General features: G+C 42.5%; 1 protein-coding gene across 1 annotated transcript in view; it reads right to left on the bottom strand.

Annotated features, from left to right (window-relative positions):
- Positions 1–21610, bottom strand: part of slc9a3r1a (SLC9A3 regulator 1a) — a 37768-nt gene extending 16158 nt beyond the window's left edge. The window contains exon 1 of the mRNA XM_024431224.2: positions 20918–21610. Within this exon, the coding sequence (XP_024286992.1) occupies positions 20918–21352 (435 nt within the window). The 5' untranslated portion in view covers positions 21353–21610. The remainder of the gene's footprint in view (positions 1–20917) is intronic.
- Between the last annotated feature and the right edge of the window lie 1982 nt (positions 21611–23592).

Here is a 23592-nt window from a genome sequence, read left to right as displayed (position 1 = left end):
TGGCTTCTGGTTGGGGTATGCACATACGGTCACCATGGGGACGACATCATCTATGAACTTACTGATGAAGCCAGTGACTGATGTGGTGTACTCCTCAATGCCATCGGAAGTATCCCGGAACATATTCCAGTCTGTGCTAGCAAAACAGTCCTGTAGCTTAGCATCTGCTTCATCTGACCACATTCTTATTAGAAGTGGTCAGATTAATTAGATATGACCGATATGAGTGCCTACAGTCAGCTTCCATCCTCAGTAGCTTTTCATCTAAGTTCTCAATGCTGGGAGGTTTGTCATTATTGACCGATACATTTTTACATCTCTCCCACACTAACTTCACAAAATTCAAACTTGCAAAGCTTTTCTTTCATTTTCTTTCTTCTAATGCATGAATACGACAGCTCACTGTTCGTTGTTAGCATTTCCTCCCTAAGTTTGCCAATGAAGTAATCATTAAAATAATTGGCAACAAATGGTTGCGATGAATAAGCCATCTGATTCAATGAAAGACGGAGTTGAATGTCTTTATTCCCATAATTTAATTTTAAAAGTACTCAAGTTTTTGTTCCATCATTGATCTTGGCTTCAAAATAGTTTTATTTTTGTTGAGTTTAGTCACAATTTCTCAATTTGCAGGAAGTCAGCCAGTCAGATGTGCAGCCAGACTTATTAGCCACTCCTTTAGGGCAATCTTGTTCAACTATACAGTTTTTCAATTCCTCATCAATCCATTGAGCCTTAACAGCTTCTTAACAGGTGCATGTTTATTATTAATTGGAATAAGCAATTTCATAAACACATTTTTATTGTCATCCACATGAGTGTCACAGCAAAATCATTGGTATGATCTCTTATATACCATTTTAGGCCCAGCTTTCAGAACTGTGTCTTTCCTGGATATAGCCACTGCAGTATATTGGGTAAGGATACAGCTTTAGAACAAAGATCTACAGTATTTATAAAAATGTGATCGATACATGTGGATGATCTTGTTCCTGTAGTGTTTGTAAACACCCTGGTAGGTTAATGAATAACCTGAACCAGATTGCAAGTACTAGTTACAGTGATACAGTGAGAAGATTCCTCTGGAGAGGACAGCTTGATGAAAACCAGTCAATATTCACGTCCCCAAGAAAGCAGACCTCCGTTTACATAACATACATTATCAAGCACTTGGTGGCATGTAGCAACACCCCCAAAAATAGAGGCTTTAGATGTGCCAAGTGAACCTGCAACCACAACACTTCAATAACACAGGATATTCTCTCAGCATTACAGGAATATGGCTCTGAATACATATCTGGCATTACTCATCTCATGTATATACTGTATTCTATTCTTAGTCTGTTCCGCTCTGACGTCGCTCGTCTATATGTATAAAGTTTTAATTCACTCCTACTTAGTTGTGTGTATATGTTGTGTAATTTGTTAGATATTACTGCACTGTCGGAGCTAGAAGCACAAGCATTTCACTACACCCACAATAACATCCGCTAATCACGTGTGTGACCATATAGAGCAACAACACCATAAGTATTTCTGTCTCTTCTATAGATGTTATATCATTGTATTGCTACTGCGGTTATCTGATGTTAACATGTTATTTATTTCATGAAACTTATTTCTAAGGCTCAGCCTTTCCTGGGTAGCTTATTAGAGATAGACATACGGAAAAGAGCAAACAAAGCAAGAGAAAATATATACATTCAGCAGTCCATTAATCAATTGGTGTGTGTGTTGCGGGGTTGAAGCTATGAACCCATAGGCTTGGCTCCCTCATCCCTTCCAGGCTTCTGGGAGGGAGGGTGGACAATGAGCCTCATAGCGGATGTAAGCAATGTCCCCACGCGTTCTGGCTCCTTTCATGGCTGGGAAAAGTTCTTTCTTCTTCTGGCGCACAGCTTCAGGATAGTCCGTGTTGAGGAAGATATACGTTCCTCTCAAGTTCTTGGCTCTTTCCAGAACAGCTACCTTGTCCTTGAACCTCAGGAACTAGACCACTGTTGGGCTGGGCCGGTAGTGGGTTTTCCAGTCATGTGGGCGCGTTCCACCTCAAATCTTCCTATGGTCAATCTTCAAGTTATCAGAGGTAATTTCCCTCACTTTGTCCTCAGACTCAGTTCAGGTCTCATGTGGAGATTCTGCATTTCCGTCCAGAACCCTGTTGTTTCGCCTTGATTGTCCCTCGAGTCTGATTTATCCGTCATTGTTATCATGGATTCACACACACAGAAATGACTTACCAATTGCTATAATCTTGCCGTTCTCCTGTTTCAACTCATCGAGCTGACCCTGGGAGAACTGCAAACTGTTGTAGACAAGTATGTAGACACCTGCTAGTCAATAATCTCATTCCAAAATCACAGGCATTAATATGAACTTGGTCCCCCCTTTCCTGCTATAAACAACCTCCACTCTTCTGGGAAGGCTTTCCACCAGTTGTTGGAACATTGAATGGAAGCAAGTCCCTGCAGCAGTCACAAGATCATTAGTGAGGTCGGGCACTGATGTTGGGCGATTAGGCCTGGCTCGCAGTCGGCATTCCAATTCATCACAAAAGGTATTTGATGGGTATATGCTGTGCAGTTCATCCACACCGATCTTGACAAACCATTTCTGTATGGAACTTGCTTTGTGCACGGGTGCATTGTCATGCTGAGACAGGAATGGGCTTCCTCAACTGTTGCCACAAAGTTGGAAGCACAAAATCATCTAGAATGTCAATGTATGCTGTAGCGTTAAGATTTCCCTTCACTGGAACTAAGGGGCCTAGCCCGAAACATGAAAAACAGCCCCAGACCATTATTCCTCCAACTTTCCAGTTAGCACTATGCAGTCGGGCAGGTAGAGTTCTCCTGGCATCCACCAAACCCAGATTCGTCCATCAGACTGCCAGATGGTGAAGCGTGATTCATCACTCCAGAGAAGGCGTTTCCACTGCTCCAGAGTCCAATGGCGGCGAGCTTTACACCACCCCAGCCGACGCTTGGCATTGCACATGGTGATCTTAGGCTTGTGTGCGGCTTCTCGGCCACAGAAACCCATTTCATGAATCTCCCAATGAACAGTTATTGTGCTGACGTTGCTTCCAGAGGCAGTTTGGAACTCGGTAGGGAGTGTTGCAATGGAGGACAGATGATTTTTACAAACTACGCGCTTCAGCACTCGGTGGTCCTGTTCTGTGATATTGGGTGACCTACCACTTCTCAGCTGAGCCGTTTTTGCTCCTAGACATTTCCACATCACAATAACAGCAATTACAGTTGACTGGGACAGCTCTTGCTGGACAGAAATTTGACAAACTGACTTGTTGGAAAGGGAAAACAAGGATACCTTGTCAGTTGTACAACTGAATGCCTTTAACTGAAATGTGTCTTCCGCAATTAACCCAACCCCGAAAGGTGGCATCCTATGACGGTGCCACTTTGAAAATCACTGAGCTCTCAGTAAGGCCATTCTACTGCCAATGTTGGTCTATGGAGATTGCATGGCTGTGTGCTCCATTTTATACACCTGTCAGCAACGGGTGTGCCTGAAATAGTCAAATCCACTCATTTGAAAGGGTGTCCACATACCTTTGTATATATAGTGCATCTCTCGCATTCTTTCATCATTCTCTTCACTATGTCAGTATGACCATGTTTGGCAGATAGACAGGTTAAGGTTGGTACTGTTGGTGTAGGTCCTTGCTGGGACTCTCAGACATTGATGTTGGCTGAGAGAATAATTCTGCCCAAGGAAAGATAGAATAACACTGGCTCTTATAATTACACACCACAAGGACTTTACACCCCCCACACATCCTGCTAGTGTCCGTCACCACGCCCAGCTCCAGCCTCAGGCGATCCTCAGGGGGTCTGACAATAAGATGCTTTGTCCTGGGGAGACGAAGGGGCCTGAGCCTATGATCCCTAGCCAGCCGCTGTCACAGCAAAGACCTGCACTCTAAACACCGAGAGTTGTGTCCTCAGACAGCTACAGCAAAGACTCTCAATCTTTGATAGGCAAACGGTTGTAAATGGATTGATGTTTTGGGGATGATTTGAGCTGTTTGCTTTGAACTTTTGTAATGCTAGAAGTGCAGATTTAAATGGCAATGCTCAAACAAAGCTAAAATCATCCAAAAACAACTGCTTGTCTATTAAAGATCACATTCAATTTCAATGCACTTTATAGCAGAGTAACAGGGCACTGAGCTCATATGCAGTCAACCAGCCAGCAGCAGTACTTGACTGTCTCTTGGTGTCCCAAATTGCACCCTATTCCCTATATATTGCTATAGGGCTCTGGTCAAAAGTAGTCCACTATATGGATTAACATGGATAACTGGGATCCCAGGCCTGTCCTGGGAACACATTAACATACGCCCAGTACGTGTGAGATCGACAAACGGTATGAGTGTAGATACTGTATGTACATATATTTTTTAAAACAGAGTTGGTCTCCGTTAAGATTAAATTGTGAAAATATCAAGTTCTCTTAATACCCCTGTTTTTTTCAAGAGCTGATCTGGTATCATTAACTCAATTAGGAGATAACCTCCAAATAATGACTGAATATCTAGTAAGCTTAGCAAATTTGGTCCATTTGACTTTTGTTTGACTGCCGTTACAAAGTTTGTATGATTAGACAGCACTATACACAGAGTGCACTCTGTGCGTCCTGAGTGCACGCTGTGCCGATAGCCTACTACTTGAAATGCGTGGAATTAATTGAGGAACATAACGCTCTGAATTTGCGAATTGCACAACAGGCTGTTCATAATGTTATTGTCAATCAAAATGTTTAGTAATGATAGTTACTCTATCAGTTTAGTTTGCTCTGAAATCTTTAAAATAGTGGCACAGCTAAGCTTACAAGGTGACACAGTGCCCCTCTTTTGGGGAGAACCCTGGCATAGTGAGCATATCTTGGTTTTAAAACGCTTTTTAAAAAAGTGCATTTCCAATTTTTGCTGTATATAAATACATATAAATATACATATAAACATTTACATATACATATAAAATATAAATACTATATAATTATAAATATGAATTCATCCCGGTATTGAAACTTGGTAGATTTCCAGGAAAATATTACTCTGTAGTATTTGTCCTGGTCCTGAAAACACTGTAGTAGTGTTTGCTGAAGCGGACTAAAGTAAACCCAGATAGCCCTCTATTCCTCTACAGGCTTTATTGAAAAAGGAGAATATAACTACCATCCAGCCACGTCAGGAAGTGTGTTACATTACTGTAATGCTCTAAGGAGAATCACACACTTTCAAAACAGTCTTTAAATACGATGAGATATCAGAATAAGGTGAGAGGAAGACAAGACAAGTAGTTTTGTGTTTATGATGTACGGAGTGAAGATAAAGATAGTCTTTCCCCTACCATTATGCAAGCTCCCCCACTTAGCTTCTAGGTTGCATTGTGTTTACCATACATTTTGTAGGCTTTAATTGGTTTCTTTCAACTGAAAATGATGCTGTTTGCAGTCTTTGTGCCACACATAGGAAATATAAAAGGAAGCACTAGTACACATGGGCCTACATCACTCTCACACTTCCACCCTGTAGCCAGTAACAGGGGTGTAACATCGCAACACATCTTTCACCCACTTCTCTCTTGCTCTCATTCGCTCTGTCTGCTCATAGGCACTGAGCATCAGGGCGTAAAACCACAGAACAGAGCACTTATTGAGTCAGGTACAGTAGTAGGCCTACTGCTAACAGGAAGCATTGGGGGCTGTGTCAAAATGACTGACTTCACTTCCCTTATTGTGGCAGAGTGTCTTCATAATACTAGAGTGTGTGTCACCTGTAGAAAGGCTGTAAAAGCTGGAGCGGATGTCAAACATTCCTTTGTCCTGCATCTCAAAAGGTTATTGTTAACACTGACTCACTAGAGATCTCTATCCCTACCTTCCTAACTATCGCTCTGCACAGGATGGTGTCTTCAAACTGGGATATTTTTAACAATTTCTTTTGTGAAAAATTAATGTCGCTATCTGCAACAGAATACCATTGTGGATATCATTTTTATGTCTCTATCCAGTATGAAGAAAGTTAGAAGTAGTTTTATGAGCCAAAAGCTAACTAGCGTTAGCGCAATGACGAAGTCGACAGGAACCGTTAGCATGCTAGCTGTTCTTGTTCATCCGACTCTGGGGAAGTAGATAAAGGGCTTCAATGCCAAATGGAGGAAATGACAGTCATTGGATTTAATTACAGGGTTCTCTCTGTATAGAAGATTCTTAGGCAGGCCATCATGGTAATTTTCAGGTTGGAAAAACTATCACTGTCAACTTAAAATGACCAAAACCAGATAGAAAGCATGCAGAAAAGACATTGAACTAATAAATAAATATATATTAACAGCACCATCTTTGAGAACTAACAATTGAATAAAAGCTAGACAGTCAATTTTTAAAAAGCTTGCATTTTAGGGCCATTGATTGTCATGTTTGAGCTTAACACAGCATTAGCCATGCCAAACTGTGTAGAATTGCTGTAAATTAGCTTCAAAACTGCAACATTCTCTCAACTCAAAGGGAAAGTGTAGAAATGCAGAAAAATTGCTTTACAAAAGCAATTCTTTCTCTACGCCGCCAAGATACCTTTCTTAGCTAAGACGGTTTAGTTTACACTTTCTCTACCAATGAACTTTGGTGAAGTCAAAATAAAGAAATGGCCTACCAAAATCTATTAATTTTAAATAAATGTTGATTACTTTTACTTGCAATTGGGTTTTTTTGCTAACATGTGATGTGGTTCCATTAGTTGCCAGTTTATCAGGGCAGGGGTACATGGGAGAGAACAGTTTGAAAACCCATGATCTAGGGGACAGGACTGGAGCCCACACACACACACCAAACTTAGCTTCACACATCTCTCGTGGCTATGTCTTACAGTTCTCATTGGGGGAATTCTAAAGTCCTGTTGTTTAAAGTCCTGTTGTTTATGACTATCATTGTGAAGAAAGAGATGGATATCTAGTGGCAAGAGGGCAAACAAACATTTAGCCCATACTTGAAGATTTTTGGGGTGTTTTATTGGTGTTGAGTATTAAGAGTTTGTGTGAAACCTTTGAACTTAGATCTGCACTGTCATCTTGCATAACCACCCAGATAGTTGATTTCTAACTACAGAAAGATGCAAATCCAAGTCAAATCAGCCTGACAGTCTAGTCCACACTAGAGAGGACCTTCTTTGAAGAGATATGTGCTTATAGCAGTAGACTAGTTACAGTATCAAGTGAAGACACAGGTTGTCCCCAAATGGTATCCTATTCCCTATATAATGTACTACTTTTGACCAGGGCACATAGGGCACTGCATAAGGAAAAGGGTGCCATTTGGGAGGCATCCATAGGAAGACACTTCTTCAACAATAATTCAACACAGTCAGTCATCCAAAAGCACCTCTTATCTGACACCACCTGATAACATCTGAGGATAGAGCACTGATTAGGCCTGTGTTCAAAAATAAATGAGTGTCAGTATCAATGCATCAGACACACAGGCAGGTAGACAGGGGGACAGAGTCAGACAGGAGGACTGGGGGTGGGTCTCTCCCATCCTTTTAGATCATACCTAGAGCAGGCCATCTAACTGGGCATGGCCTCATGGTTGACTGAATCTGAACAGAGCAACATTGAGCTGCTAGCTATAGCGAGTCCTTTCACCTGTGCTCCAGTCAAAGAGAAAATGCAGTAAACAGGAACAGCCTGTTGGAGCTACATGTCATGACCACAACATTACCATGCCTCTTACATCACATAACATTTAGTCTCACTCTCCGAAAACAAGTCTGAAGTTCACAAGAGAAGCCGGCTTTTCAGAACTAAACCCATATATAGTGCAGTTGGAAAGTATTTAGACCCCTTGACTTTTTCCACATTACAGCCTTATTCTAAAATTGATTAAATTGTTTTTCCCCCCTCAATCTACACACAATGCCCCATAATGACAAAGCAATAACTGGTTTATAGACATTTGACAATGTGTTAAAAAAAAAGTTTTTAATTAAGTACATAAGTATTCAGAACCTTTCCTCAGTACTTTGTTGAAGCACCTTTGGCAGAAATTACAGCCGAGTCATCTTGGGTATGACGCTACAAGTTTAGTACACCTGTATTTGGAGATCTCAAGCTCCTTCAGGTTGGATCGGGATTGTCGCTGCACAGCTATTTACAGGTCTCTCCAGAGATATTTGATCTGGTTCAAGTCCACTCATGGACATTGAGACTTGTCCAGAAGCCACTCCTGCGTTGTATTGGCTGTGTGCTTAGGTTCGTTGTCAGGTTGGAAGGCGAACCTTCACCTGAGTGCTCTGGAGCAGGTTTTCATCAAGGATCTCTAATTTTCTCCATTCATCTTTCCCTCGATCCTGACTAGTCTCACAGTTCCTGCCGCTGAAAAACATCCCCACAGCATGATGCTGCCACCACCATGCTTCACCATAGGGATGGTGCCAGGTTTCCTCCCGACAGGATGCTTGGCATTCAGGCCAAAGAGTTCAATCTTGGTTTCATCAGACCAGAGAATCTTGTTTTTCATGGTCAGAGTCCTTTAGGTGCCTTTTGGCAAACTCCAAGTGGGCTGTCATGTTCCAGTTACTGGCTGGCTTCCGTTAGGCCTTTCTATCATAAAGGCCTGATTGGTAGTGTGCTGCTGAGATGGTTTGTTGTTCTGGAAGGTTGTCCCATCTCCACAGAGGAACTCCGGAGCTCTGTAAGAGTGACCATCAGGTTCTTGGTCACCTCCCTGACCAAGGCCTTTCCCCTCCCGATTGCACAGTTTGGCTAGGCAGCCAGCTCTAAGTAGAGTCTTGGTGGTTCCAAATTGCTTCCATTTAAGAATGATGGAGGCCTGTGTTATTGGAGACCTTCAATGCTGCAGACATTTTTTCATATCCTTCACCAGAGCTGTGCCTTGACACACTCCTGTCTCTGAGCTCTATGGACAATTCCTTCAACCTCATCGCTTGGTTTTTGCTCCGACATGCAACTGTGGGACCTTATATGTACAGGTGTGCGCCTTTCCAAATCATGTCTAATCAATTGAATTTACCACAGGTGGACACCAATCAAGTTGTAGAAACATCAAGGATGACCAATGGAAACAGGATACACATACTTATGTTTTTATTTAACACATTTGCAAATATTTTCACTGTCATTATGGGGTATTGTGTGAAGCTTGACGAGGAAAAATAAAATGATTTAATCAAGTTTAGAATACAGCTGTAACATGACAAAATGTGGGAAAAGGGAGTCTAAATACTTTCCAAATGCACTGTACATGTTATACTATATGATAAACACAACTTGAACTACCATGGACTTTATCTTCCTTTGATGTGACTCATATCAGACAATCTGCTTACCCACACAGAGAGCTGTGTGTTCTGACACAATATACATTATGACTACCATCTCCTGTCTATCAATCAACCAGTAGAACAAACATTGTCTGTCTCACTCAGTCTTTTCTTTCCTGTTCTGGCACCATGGCAACCAGCTCAGAACACACAGGAAGTGTTTATTTCGCTCTCAGATAGACTGATGATGCAGCTCCACCCTAAACCTCAAACACCAGAAGCTAGATGGCTCATTATCAACGGACTGTCTTTATACATGGTTCTGAGTTGACTTCAAACAAGGTTAATACCTGTAGAGAACATAATGAAAGCTGACAATTCAAACAGTCTAGACAGTCAGATACAAAGGAATGGCATCTCCTATGAACCAAATAGTTATCATTGGCCCAGAAAATCTCTAGCAAGCAGCATGTACAGCACCATGGCCTAACCTACTGTACTCCCTACTGGCCTTAGAATCTCCACAGAGCAATACCAGCAAACCACATGCCTTTCGCCAAACACAGTCACACACTTACAATATTGCAACTGTAAACATACAAAGTGGCAAACAACGCCTGCTTAGTGATGTTGACAGTGACATTTTGTAGACACTCAATTTAGCAGTGTTACTTCTGAATGATTAGAGGAGCCGTGTACAGAGCCTGAAACCTCACAGAAAAACAGAGAACCAAGGCCCCACTCTCATTAAGAATTTACAGCCTAATCTAAGCCAAGTGAAATCACCATTAAACTGGATGTAGTAATTCTCCATCTCTAGTAGACGACCAGTTGGACAACCAAAGGTGAGCCTGGGTTAAATGAAGGGCCGTAGAGTGTGTGGTGCGGCAAGTGTTGATGAACTCTCAAATGGAGGGCCTCAAAGTTGAAAATCAAAACAAAAACCTTACCATTACACAAATGAATGAGTAATACAATGACATGATTTGTTTGAGGTTGTTATGAGTAACAGAACAGTCTGGGAGGAGTGTGTTGAACCCTCTTTGGTAGTGATCTCCTGGCACTCAGCCCAGTGTGCGTGTGTGTGTTGTGTGTCACTGAGTAAACAACCCAGAGCAGTAAATAGCTCCGTGAGATGATGTCAACATTGTCCAGGGGCTTGTGGGTACTAGTTGTTATGGTGACACAAATAAAGATCTCCATGGTAACAGGTTACACAGCATGTCAACTCTTTGCCACCTTGGCTATAAGAGACAAGACAGGGGTCAATCAAGTTCAAGTTTATTTCTACACATTAAAATCCATGGGTACCACTCAAAATACCCACTTTTGTATTATTAGGTAACTCCACTAATCAATCTGCCGTACCCTGGCAGTCATTCTGAATGCAGGTTGTGTGTAATTAAAAAGTTCACATTTTTGGATATCCTCACACTGGAAATTACACATCACTTTGCAAGCCAGCATAAATGTGACTTGCAAGCCTGTAAACCAAGAGTTTCCTAACACCACTGTTAGAGAATAACTAGGCTATTAAAGAAAGGCCTTATGATAAGTAATGTATTGTCATGATAAATAATGTATTGTCATAAAGAGTTTCATCTTAAAAGCTAATATCCAGCCATTGCAATAAGCCTGTCCTCCTTATGCTTCTCCCACCAGCCTCCTCTGACAAAGGGTCCTAGGTAAAACTCTATACAAGGGGGAAGAACCCTATATCGTTCTATGTAGCACCTTTTTTTCTAAAGGTGCAGAAAGGAATATTAGAAAAGATTTCTACACAAAGCTGCTGCCCAGGCTTTCAACAACATTATATCATCATGATTAGTCCAGTTGTAGCATGCGATTTCGCACTACAGACCAGTAGTTTTAACTTAAACTTTATTTTTTATAAAAAAAATAAAAAAACTCATAGGGGGTGGCCAATAGGGGGCAATACCATTGTATATCCCAATGTTTTAGGAGTACATAATCACAATGGGACAAAGGTTGATGTCACCGAACCCCAACTCCCAAACAGCACCCTATTCCCATGGTGTACTACTATTTACCAGAGCCCTATAGTCCCTAGTGCACTAAATAGGAAATAGGGTGCCATTTGGGATGCCATCTCAGATTGACCAACAATGCGGTTAGATAGTGCACCCTCCGTGTCTACCTCAGTCTGAAGTCTAAGGTCCTCCAGAGCCACCATAGCCAGTAGAGAGTGGGTCTGCGTCTCAAATGGACCCCTATATAGTGCACTACTTTTGAGGGCCCTGGTCAAATAGGGTGCCATTTGGGGGACACACTGGGAGGCAGTATACTCAGGATGAAGGAAGAAAGACATTTCATGAAAAGAATGTTTATTTTTATTACATTTTTTTAAAGAGAAAGGCCGTGTCATGGTCATCCCTTCGTTTGATTATGTAATGGTCATTCCATCTTAACAGCTCTCTTCTGCCTTCATCTTACTCAAACTAATGACCATCGGTCTTTGACGTTTTTCTTTCAAAGACTAATGCTGTTTAATCCCTCAGGCTCGCACACGGTTGAGTACGAGACCCTATTGAGTGTGTGTGTGTGTGTGTGTGGTGAGAAAGGGGTAAGGTATTTCAGTGTCAGCCTTAGGTGCTTAGAAAGGCATGAGAATCCTCCTTTCCTCCTTTTATCCCCAAACAAACACCACAGATAATGCCACATTCTTCTCCTCTGGGTTCTACAGGGAAACCAAGAGAAAGTCCAAGGTGGCAGTTATTATTAGTCATCATTTCCATGCAGTAAACTTGACACCATTGATAAACACAATCAGGTTTTGTCCCTTGTCCCGAATTGCACCCTATTCCCAATTAAAATGTACTACTTCTGACTAGTGACCAATGGGAGCTGGTCAAAAGTAGTGCACCATTGTAGGAAATAGGGTACCATTTGGATTGTAGGCCATATTAGACCAGTATCAGCCAGGTCCTACAAAGTGTCCCATCAGGAAGGAATGCAGCACCTTTACAGAGCCAAGGCCTTTCTGGGCCTCCGGTCACTTGATCACAGAAGATTAGTTAAAGGTAGCAGTGCATTAGTTGCACTGGTGGTTAGTGGTTAGAGTGTTGGACTAGTAACCAAAATGTTGCTAGATCGAATCCCTGAGCTGACATGGTAAAAATCTGTCGTTCTGCCCCTGAACAAGGCAGTTAACCCACTGTTTCTAGGCCGTCATTGTAAATAAGAACGTTATTATTTAACTAGGCAAGTTAAATTAAAAATAGGGTGCCATTTAGGACGGAGCCATGGATCAAGGTAAGGTCAGAATCATAGATATGGATAGAGGTCTCAACTTTGTATCCGTGCCATTATGGCATCTGTAAGAGAATGGGCAGCTCCATTTTAAAGTAGTTAATTTTCTTCTTTTGATATTGCAGCATTGGGGTCTTGAACCAAATCTTGTCATTTACTTAGTGGCCATTAGATGGTGATATTTAGTGTACCCTGCACATAACCCATGTGGAATTCCTGGTCACTGGCAGCATTTGGAACTGCCGATCTGCGGTCAAGAACGCCAAGTTCATTTCAGACTATGCTGCCCTTCAGTCCCTTGACTTCGCCCTAACGGAGACATGGATCACCACTCTTTGTACTTGGCGACATCAACCTCCAGACGTCTGCCTTCAATTCAATTATTTCAAACTCTTTCCCCCCCTTGCCTCTTGACCTAACTCTTTCCCAGTTCCCTCCCAAGGCTGGCAATATGCTTTACCTCATCTTTACTAGAGGCTGTTCACCATCTCACTGCAACCTCTAGGTCTCTGGTCAGTACTTTGTTTCCTTTTCTGTCTCCTCCTCCAACCCTAGCCACTCAGCCCCTACCCAGATGGTAATACGCCGTCACAATCTTCATTCTCTCCCTTCTGCTAAACCCTTCTCCTCCCAGTCTTCTGATTCTGCCACTTTTTAAATAACTCTAAATGTCAAGGGTTCTGCCTCTAGCCCTTGGAAAGTCTTTTCCACCTTCTCCTCCCGCCTTAATCCTCCACGGATGACTGTCAACCACTTTGAAAAGAAGGTTGACAACATCCACTCCTCATTTAGTCAGCATAGAGTCCACTGGTCCCATTCACACTTGACCTCTTTCTCCAGATGAAATCCTGCAACTAGTGAGGTCAGGCCACCCGGCAACCTGCCCGCTTGACACCATTCCCTCTTCCAGAGACCTTATCCCATTCCTCACTTCCCTCATCGCTGACCAGAGGCTGCGTACCCTCGGACTTTAAAATGGCCCGAGTCACTCCCCTCCTCAAGAAACCAACACTCGACTCCTCTGAAATGAAAAACTACAAACCTAGAAGGATGAGAAAAGAGGAGTACGCTTTGTCGGTGCGGAGAGCCTCTGTGATACAGAGATGAGCAGTCTCCTTTATTTTCTTTCCAAAACACTTGAGAGCTCTCCCTCCCCAGGGCTGGGTGTCTCAAGCTCTGCACACTCTTGGAATGCAGCCTACCTGGCAGACCGCTCATACCAGGTGACGAGGAGAGGCTCGGTGTCTGCACCACAAACTCACTACTGGTGTCCCCCAGACCTCAGCTCTAGGCCCTCTTCTTCGCTCTATACATCAAGTCACTCATATCCTCACATGGTCTCTGCCATCGTTGCTATGCCGATGACACTACTTTCCTCCTTCAGATACCCAGGTGGCCACACACACATATCTCTGCGTTCCTGGCAGATGTTGGTCCACCACCTCAAGCTCAACAAGATGAAGCTGCTTCTCTTCCCGGGGAAGGCCTGCCCATCATGGTTGACAACTCCAGTGTCCACCGTGGGTGTTGTCCAGGGCATGGCCCTGGACAACACCCTAACGTTCTCTGCTAACATCAAATCAGTGACTCCCTCCTGCAGGTTCATGTACTACAACATCCGTAAAGTACGACCCTACCTCACGCATGAAGCGGCGCAGGTCCTAATCCAGGCACTTGTCATATCTCGTCTGAACTACAGCAATTCGCTGTTGGCTGGGCTGCCCACTTGTTGCCAGGGTTAAATGGCACTTCTCCAGAATGCTGCAGCCCGCCTGGTAACACCTTCAAGTTCTACCATGTCATCGCTCTCTTCCACACACTCCACTGGCTTCCAGTTGAAGCTCGCATCCACAACAAGACCACGGTACTTGCCTACGGAGCAGCAAGAGGAACTGTCCCTCCATACCTTCAGGCTATGCTCAAACCCTACACCCCAATTGGAGTACGCCGGTCTGTCACCACTGATTTCCTGGCCCTCCCACCCCTCCTGGCACCTCAATGGTGGAACCAGTTTTCCCCTGAAGATAGGACAGGTCCCTACCAATCTTCCAGAAACTGAAACCCTACCTCTTCAAAGAGTATCCTAAATAATACCATAGAACACTTCTTCTCCCCCTACAACCAAGCTACAACCATTAATACTACCATTTTACCCCCTTTCTAGCTCGGACTTTGCAGATAGCTACTTTGAGGAAAAATGTACTTACTATGACTGATATGACCGACCAGCTCAATCTTAAGTTTTTTATTTATTTTTTACATTTGATAAAAGTAGCGACTCAGACTGGAAATTGTATATCAAACACTACAGTTGATAAAATAATGGGAAAGTATTCTGCTTTGAAAGGTGATAAACTTGACTGTTTTGGTACACCTACTGGAGAGCTCTTCTTTGTCTATACCCATTCAGCATCATTCACACCCTCTTAAGCCTAAGCCCCACCCATCTCTTTAAGGACTAACATGAGGCCATGTGCTAAACAGAGTGAGTACGGTAGTGTACTAAACAATTAAAGGCTGGTTGATACTACTTCTAAAATCGACATGAACATTCTATTGCTGTCCAACATCAAACTTGTCGTTATGAAAAAGTATAAAACACAAAAACGACAGGCTGCATGACATCAGCAGCCTGGTGGTCCAAAATAGCATAACTGTATTTTAACACAAATTAACCCATCTATTTAAAAGTGAATTTAGTATGTCAATCTAGCAAACCAGGCAACTATCTAAACAATGTTCTGGTTTGTTTCTAGCTTGTTAGCTAGCTAATGTTAAGTTAGCCAGTTCAAATAAAGCCCATATCATAGCGGACAACGTCTTAACTTCAGCTAATTTGTATTCATTATTACAGGAAAATAAACACAACAAGATCATTAATTACAAGTTAATTACAGAAAATAGCTTACTGTTGTGAGTGTGACAAACTAAAAAGCAGGGCATTCAACCAGAGAATTTTAGAACTTGGCCACCGTCTCATTGGCCTAACGTTATATCCTAATTTGACTTTGGTGCATGTTGTTCTTCACAATACAGTCTCTGGTAAACACACACTAGATCAAATTTTAAAAAGTTTAGTCGTCACATGCACAGGATACAGGTGTAAACGGTACAGTAAAATTGTTACTTGCTTAGACATGTATGGCATTTGTAGCTAGCTACAAGTTTGTTATTAAGGCACATGAACATTCACATGTTCCAGAAGGCATTCCTGCCAAAAAATACATTTTGATCAAAAATAAACTGTTTCCCTCTCCTGTGAAGTAGTGACTTGCACCATACGCCTAGTTAGCTATCTTAAAATTAATGCATTAACTAAGTCCCTTTGAATAAGAGCATCTGCTAAATGACTCAAATGTAATATAGCTTAAAGCCATTTACAAACTAGACAAACCAATTTGAAGACAATGCTTTGATTATGGGCTGTTCACTCCAACCCATAGGAATCTCCACCCAGTTGACTACTTTAAAAAATTGTGGAAGCCCTCAATGGCAATGTCCATGCAAAAACAGGTTATTTCCAAGTAGAGATCTCTATACATCTCTATGGTCGGAACACATCAGAGACGGAATCTGACAGATCAGGATGAACAGACCATGAAACCCTCCTATTTACAGAAGCCAGAATTTGTTCAGTTCAGGTCATGTGTTAAGGAAAAACTCAAGGCCCTTGTGGGACCCACTATTTACAAGAACTTTTGTGTTCGTCCCAAATGGCACATTAATCCCTACAGTACATGAATAGTGTGCCATTTGGGATGCAAACTATGATTCAGGGGAAACACTAGCTACACATCAAGGCAAGCCCGAGAGTGATCTGATTTCTTCATTTCCCATTTGTGCCGCTGTTGCACAATAACTATAAATCAGGAAGGTAGACCTTGCACTGCCTAACACGGCTACACAAATACGTTGTAGAAGTTCTGCCTATGTGACTGACCTCTGCACACTCACAGATGAATTACCATATAAAAAAAGCATTTCATAACCCACTGTATGAGGCTGGTGTGGTACAGAGAGGTGGAGAGGTTGAGGGATGGAGCCAGGGAGGAGTCAGTATGTTAGAGCTCAGCTGTCACTTTCTCAGAGACAAAAGTTTCCTGATTAATAAGGAATTCCTGATATTCCAACCTTGGGAAAACAAGGAGCTTTCTGGCTTACACATTAATATGATCGTTAAAGATGGATTGGTAGCCATTTTGTGCTGGGCCCATATTCATAAACCATCTCAAAGTACTAGTGCTGATCTGTGATCAATGTTGCCTTTTAGATTAAATTGAATAAGACGACATGGACGGGGGGGGGGCTGATCCTAAATGAGCATTCCGACTCAGGAAATAAGAGCCATATTCATAGTGTCTATGTTGTGCTGATCACATTGCTTATTGGGACAGTAAGCAGACAGGTGTTGTCTCTAACTCTATGGACTGTTAAGGGACATGATGGTTATGTGGTCGGTTCAGTTCTCTCTAACAGAATAACAGCCCTGTAAGCATATCGGTCTGTTGATGCTCTACAGTCTACACAATACAAACATACAGTTGAAGTCAGAAGTTTATATACACCTTAGCTAAAAACATTTAAACTCAGTTTCACAATTCCTGACATTTAATCCTAGTAAAAATTCCCTGTCTTACATCAGTTAGGATCACCACTTTATTTTAAGAATGTGAAATGTCAGAATAATAGTAGAGAATGATTTCAGCTTTTATTTCTTTAATCACATTCCCAGTGGGTCAGAAGTTTACATACACTCAATTAGTATTTGGTAGCATTTCCTTTAAATAGTTTAACTTGGGTCAAACGTGTCGGGTAGCCTTCCACAATAAGTTGGGTAAATTTTGGCCCATTCCTCCTGACAGAGCTGGTGTAACTGAGTCAGGTTTGTAGGCCTCCTTGTTCGCACACGCTTTTTCAGTTCAGCCCACACATTTTCTTTGAGATTGAGGTCAAGGCTTTGTGATGGCCACTCCAATAACTTGACTTTGTTGTCCTTAAGCCCTTTTGCCACAACTTTGGAAGTATGCTTGGGGTCATTGTCCATTTGGAAGACCCATTTGCGACCAAGCTTTTAACTTGCTGACTGATGTCTTGAGATGTTGCTTTAATATATCCACATCAAATTCCTCTCCTCGTGATGCCATCTATTTTGTGAAGTGCACCAGTCCCTCCAGCAGCAAAGCACCCACACAACATGATGCTGCCACCCCCGTGCTTCACGGTTGGGATGGTGGTCTTCGGCTTGCAAGCCTCCCCCTTTTTCCTCCAAACATAACGATGGTCATTATGGCCAAACAGTTCTATTTTAGTTTCATCAGACCAGAGGACATTTCTCCAAAAAGTACCATCTTTGTCCCCATGTGCAGTTGCAAACTGTAGTCTGGCTTTTTTAATGGCGGTTTTGGAGCAGTGGCTTCTTCCTTGCTGTGAGCGGCCTTTCAGGTTGTGTCGACATAGGACTCGTTTTACTGTGGATATAGATACTTTTGTACCCGTTTCCTCCAGCATCTTCACAAGGTCCTTTGCTGTTGTTCTGGGATTGATTTGCACTTTTCGCACCAAAGCACATTAATCTCTAGGAGACAGAACACGTTTCCTTCCTGAGCGGTATGATGGCTGAGTGGTCCCATGGTGTTTATAATTGCGTACAATTGTTTGTGCAGAGGAATGTGGTACCTTCAGGCGTTTGGAAATTGCTCCCAACGATGAACCAGACTTGCGGCGGTCCACCATTTTTTTTCTGAGGTCTTGGCTGATTTATTTTAATTTTCCCATGATATCAAGCAAAGAGGCACTGAGTTTGAAGGTAGGCCCTGAAATACATCCAAAGGTACACCTCCAATTGACTCAAATTATGTGAATTAGCCTATCAGAAGCTTCTAAAGCCATGACATCATTTTCCAAGCTGTTTAAAAGCATAGCCAACTTCATGTATGTAAACTTCTGACCCACTGGAATTGTGATACAGTGAAATAATCTGCCTGTAAACAATTGTTGGAAAAATTACTTGTGTCATGCATCCAGTGGCAGTTCTAGACCAATTCAACTGGATGGGGGGGGCTGCAAGCTAGTTGTACTGTTAGAGGGGCCTGTTACATTAGACGTTATTGTTGTCATCATTTCTTCACTGCATTGCAGGCAAAAGACCATGTTCATAATCATCATCATTGCCACTGACTAATAACAGATAGCAACAAGTAGTTATGTAAAAATTAATACATACCTCACATTTAAGGGGGCCACAAGGGGTCACTGCATGCATCCTAACCAACTTGCAAAACTATAGGTTGTTAACAATACATTTGTGGAGTGGTTGGAAAATGAGTTAATGACTCCAACCTAAGTGTATTTAAACTTCCAACTTCAACACGACATATGGTATTTACAAATATGGCCTAGCTTCTTGTGACAGACACAGAACCAACAAACCCTAGATTTAGACAGCATACCCAGAGGGAATATCATTTGCATAAAACAGATATAGGTCTACTGTACCAGCATCTCAAGTGTTGCCAGTTTAGCCAAAGGCTCATAAAACAGCTCATGTTACAATCCCGACAGAAGACATGAACATGACATCAGGAGTGCTTGGAACATCAGGGCCATGGCTCTAGATCTGGTCTGACAAGCCAAACCTGAACATGGGCTTTAGAAGAGAATAGGAACCCATTTAACACAATGACTACCCAACAGGTAGACAGAACTGTTCAGTGGCATTCCACTGAGGTCTCTGACAATTTTCACAAGACCTTTCAAGCATGCCTTTTAACCAAACACTCCAGCTCAGATAAGGAAATATCAGGTATCTAGTTGTTGTCTGTATAGCCTTCTGATAAGAGATTTAAAAAAATATAAAAGCTTTTCTCAAGAGATCAAATTAGATAGAAATATGCATACATCACTACCCATGTCTGTCCTTGTCACACAATCAAATCTAATGTATTTATATAGCCCTTACATTAGCTGATACCAAAAGCACTCACAAACTTCTACAGATGCACAAAGCATCCTGGCGGGCTGTATCACCGCCTGGTATGGCAACTGCACCGCCCTCAACCGTAAGGCTCTCCAGAGGGTAGTGAGGTCTGCACAACCATCACCGGGGGCAAACTACCTGCCCTCCAGGACACCTACACCACCCGATGCTACAGGAAGGCCATAAAGATCATCAAGGACATCAACCACCCGAGCCACTGCCTGTTCACCCCGCTGTCATCCAGAAGGCGAGGTCAGTACAGGTGCATCAAAGCTGGGACCGAGAGACTGAAAAACAGCTTCTATCTCAAGGCCATCAGACTGTTAAACAGCCACCACTAACATTGAGTGGCTACTGCCAACACACTGTCAATGACACTGACTCTACTCCAGCCACTTTAATCATGGGAATTGATGGGAAATTATGTAAATATATCACTAGCCACTTTAAACAATGCTACCTTATATAATGTTACTTACCCTACATTGTTCATCTCATATGCATACGTTGATACTGTACTCTATATCATCGACTGCATCCTTATGTAATACATGTATCACTAGCCACTTTAACTATGCCACTTGGTTTACATACTTATCTCATATGTATATACTGTACTCGATATCATCTACTGTATCTTGCCTATGCTGCTCTGTACCATCACTCATTCATATATCCTTATGTACATATTCTTTATCCCCTTACACTGTGTATAAGACAGTAGTTTTTTTGGAATTGTTAGTTAGATTACTTGCTCGTTATTACTGCATTGTCGGAACTAGAAGCACAAGCATTTCGCTACACTCGCATTAACATCTGCTAACCATGTGTATGTGACAAATAAAATTTGATTTGATTTGATTTGATATATTAAAGTGCTGTACAGAAACCCAGCCTAAACCCCCAAACAGCAAGCAATGCAGGTGTAGAAGCACAGTGGCTAGGAAAAACTCCATAGAAAGGCCAAAACCTAGGAAGAAACCTAAAGAGGAACCAGGCTATGAGGGGTGGCCAGTCCTCTTCTGGCTGTGCAGGGTGGAGAGTAAGAGTAAGTAAAATGAGAGTAAGTCAAATATAGGCACCTGTTGGACCTTAGAAAGGGTAACGTTATGTGTGCAGTGGAAACCACACTTAATTCATAACACTGTAGGTAAAATATAGTTCACAATGTAGCCTACATACTACAAGGGTAGGATGTAGGCTACATCTCTATTGCAGTTCAATGTGTTGACAGCAAGTGGTAGCCCCCTGGTCAGCTATCCAATTCCATTACAAGGCCTATGAAAATTGCCCACATAAAATGTAATTCTGCGAAATTAACCTAATGGAGATAAAACATTTTAAACTTTTCTTAAAGTCCATTTTACCTTGGTGTTGACACTCAGCCTCTGTAGGGAGAGGTTTCCGTTCTCTGCCGGTATAGGGGTCGTCTCTCTCGAGGTCCCGTTGCTTTTCGCTGCTTCCCCTGGTAACGGGATGCCCTCCGTGACATACTCTTTACGGCACTTTAAGCTGTGCTTATTTAGTACCTCTGCCGTTTTAGCGTCTACCACGATCAGCTCGAGGCTGCCCACTGTGGCTCGTATCCGGGCAACGACCTGCTGGTGGCTCTCGCTCTCCACGCTGTCCCCGTTAACGAACGTCAGTAGGTCCCCGGCGAAGAGACCCGCGGCGGCGGCGGGAGAGTCTGGTTCTACGAGTCGGATAAACTGTCCGGTTTTCCCTTTCTCACCGTGCAGATGAAAGCCGTAGCCATTCGACCCCTTCCCTAAAACACAAAGTCTAGGCCGGAGATTTGACATAATGTTGCCGCTGATCAAATATTCCCACAGATACAGTCACAACAAAGAAATGAAAAGTGGACAACAAACAAGTGAAAATAAATTAGACAGACTAATTCGCACGGCGTGTCACTGTGACAATTTACTTTCTGTTAGCCGAAACCTTTCACTTGTGCTTCGGGTAAGGTCCTCACAGAAACATTGAAATCAAGTAACTGTGCTTGAACTGCACTTGCAAGACCCACAAAATAAGTATTGCATGTGTGTTCAAATCAACTGGGCTAAGTTTTTAAAGTTGACGGTGACGGTGACGCGTGACGCGTTCTGGTCTGACAGGTGACAAGACCAATCAGTAATCTCCTTTAGGAAAACGCTGTTTTATACGAATGTAAATTTAAAAATAAATGCCTCAAACTAGAACCAGGGTTCCCCAACTGGCAAGGGTTCCCCAAAATTTCTGAGCCAAAAATAAAACATGTATTTAATTTAGCAAAATATGTTCCAAAGTATTACCACGCATAGTCATGAAAGAATTTGCCCCGCAAGTGATTTTATTTGCCCCCCCCAAAGTTTTCTGAGCCAAAAAAAAAAAAGTCTTATTGATTTTTATTTTTATTGTTGGACATAAAATACTGTAAAAACATCAGCATATCAGCTCCGATTGATTTTAATTGTTTAAATCTGTTCCAAAGTATTCTCACGCATTTTTATTTTATTTATTTATTTAACCTTTATTTAACCAGGTAGGCAAGTTGAGAACAAGTTCTCATTTACAATTGCGACCTGGCCAAGATAAAGCAAAGCAGTTCGACACATACAACGACACAGAGTTACACAAACATACAGTCAATAATACAGTATAAACAAGTCTATATACGATGTGAGCAAATGAGGTGAGATAAGGGGGGACTTTACCTAGCAGGGTCTTGTAGATGACATGGAGCCAGTGGGTTTGGCGACGAGTATGAAGCGAGGGCCAGCCAACGAGAGCGTACAGGTCGCAATGGTGGGTAGTATATGGGGCTTTGGTGACACAACGGATTGCACTGTGATAGACTGCATCCAATTTGTTGAGTAGGGTATTGGAGGCTATTTTGTAAATGACATCGCCAAAGTCGAGGATTGGTAGGATGGTCAGTTTTACAAGGGTATGTTTGGCAGCATGAGTGAAGGATGCTTTGTTGCGAAATAGGAAGCCAATTCTAGATTTAAGTTTGGATTGGAGATGTTTGATATGGGTCTGGAAGGAGAGTTTACAGTCTAACCTGACACCTAAGTATTTGTAGTTGTCCACGTATTCTAAGTCAGAGCCGTCCAGAGTAGTGATGTTGGACAGGCGGGCAGGTGCAGGTAGCGATCGGTTGAAGAGCATGCATTTAGTTTTACTTGTATTTAAGAGCAATTGGAGGCCACGGAAGGAGAGTTGTATGGCATTGAAGCTTGCCTGGAGGGTTGTTAACACAGTGTCCAAAGAAGGGCCAGAAGTATACAGAATGGTGTCGTCTGCGTAGAGGTGGATTAGAGACTCACCAGCAGCAAGAGCGACCTCATTGATGTATACAGAGAAGAGAGTCGGTCCAAGAATTGAACCCTGTGGCACCCCCATAGAGACTGCCAGAGGTCCGGACAGCAGACCCTCCGATTTGACACACTGAACTCTATCAGAGAAGTAGTTGGTGAACCAGGCGAGGCAATCATTTGAGAAACCAAGGCTGTCGAGTCTGCCGATGAGGATGTGGTGATTGACAGAGTCGAAAGCCTTGGCCAGATCAATGAATACGGCTGCACAGTAATGTTTCTTATCGATGGCGGTTAAGATATCGCATTATAGAGACACACACTGAGTATAAAAACAATTAAGAGCACCTGCTCTTTCCATGACATATACTGACCAGGTGAAAGCTAAGATCCCTTATTGAGGGGAGGACACAAGTTAAAGAAGGATTTTTAAGCCTTGAGACATGGATTGTGTATGTGTGCCAATCAGAGTGATTGAGCAAGACAACATATGAGTGCCTTTGAATGGGGTATGATTGTAAGTGCCATGCACTCTGGTTTGTGTCAAGAACTGCAAAGCTGCTGGGTTTTTCACACTCAACAATTTCTCATGTGTATAAAGAATGGTCCAAATTTAACTAGGCAATTCAGTTAGGAACAAATTCTTATTTACAATGACAGCTTACCCCGGCCAACGCTGGGCCAAATGTGTGCTGCCCTATGGGACTCCCAATCACGGCCAGATGTGATACAGCCTTGATTCG

This window comes from Oncorhynchus tshawytscha, linkage group LG01 (assembly GCF_018296145.1).
Source record: "Oncorhynchus tshawytscha isolate Ot180627B linkage group LG01, Otsh_v2.0, whole genome shotgun sequence".
NCBI lineage: Eukaryota > Metazoa > Chordata > Actinopteri > Salmoniformes > Salmonidae > Oncorhynchus > Oncorhynchus tshawytscha.
The sequence above is the reverse complement of the archived record's forward strand: the minus strand, read 5'-3'. Positions and strand labels throughout refer to the sequence as shown.